Below are 683 nucleotides of genomic sequence, written 5' to 3' on the forward strand. Positions count from 1 at the left end.
ACGAGTACAAATTATAAATCTAACAACGAACATCCACACCAGTTTAATGAAACCTCATACTTTACTTACCTGTCCCTCGTACCCTAAATATGTATTCTTTATAGGTTTCCAGCTCGTTCAACCCGATTTTTTTTTTGAATATTATACCTACACTTGTGCCGATTGCTCTATTATTATCTATCATACCTACACTAGTCCCCATTGTTCTATTAATATCCTTATACCTACAGTTGTGCCGAGTTCCGCCTGTTGTTGAACGGTGTGAGCACGCTCAGTGTATCGGATTGGCGTGCACACACACACGTGCACAATCCCTCCATGACGTCGGCTGCTGTTGTGGAGTGGTTCTGGGCTGTCGTTGAGGAGCTTTCACAAGAAGAGAAGTCCTTGCTGCTTATGTTCGCCACAGGGAGCCCAACTACGCCGGCGGGTGGATTCGGTAAGATATACATATATATATATATATACTTGCTATTTGCAGTGTGCGACTACACCTGTATGTGTTTATGCGTATATGTAGCTATGATGCGGTTGCCTTTGACTTATATAACTACACTTCCTTCTTCTAACGCACACTACCTCCCTTTGCAGTACATTATACGCGCGAATACAGTTCTTTCTAAACACATTATCCCCCCCTCTCTCTCTCTCTCTCTCTCTCTCTCTCTCTACTCGTCGTCCGT

General features: G+C 43.5%; 1 protein-coding gene across 1 annotated transcript; it reads left to right on the forward strand.

Annotated features, from left to right (window-relative positions):
• Positions 1-230: 230 nt before the first annotated feature.
• SARC_15749 (hypothetical protein) lies at positions 231-439 on the forward strand (the record flags this gene model as incomplete). Its single annotated transcript, XM_014290139.1, has 1 exon — positions 231-439. A coding segment is annotated over one exon (209 nt), but the record flags the coding sequence as incomplete, so codon positions are not given.
• Positions 440-683: the final 244 nt, after the last annotated feature.

Source organism: Sphaeroforma arctica, assembly GCF_001186125.1.
Source record: "Sphaeroforma arctica JP610 unplaced genomic scaffold supercont1.6654, whole genome shotgun sequence".
Classification (NCBI taxonomy): Eukaryota; class Ichthyosporea; order Ichthyophonida; genus Sphaeroforma; species Sphaeroforma arctica.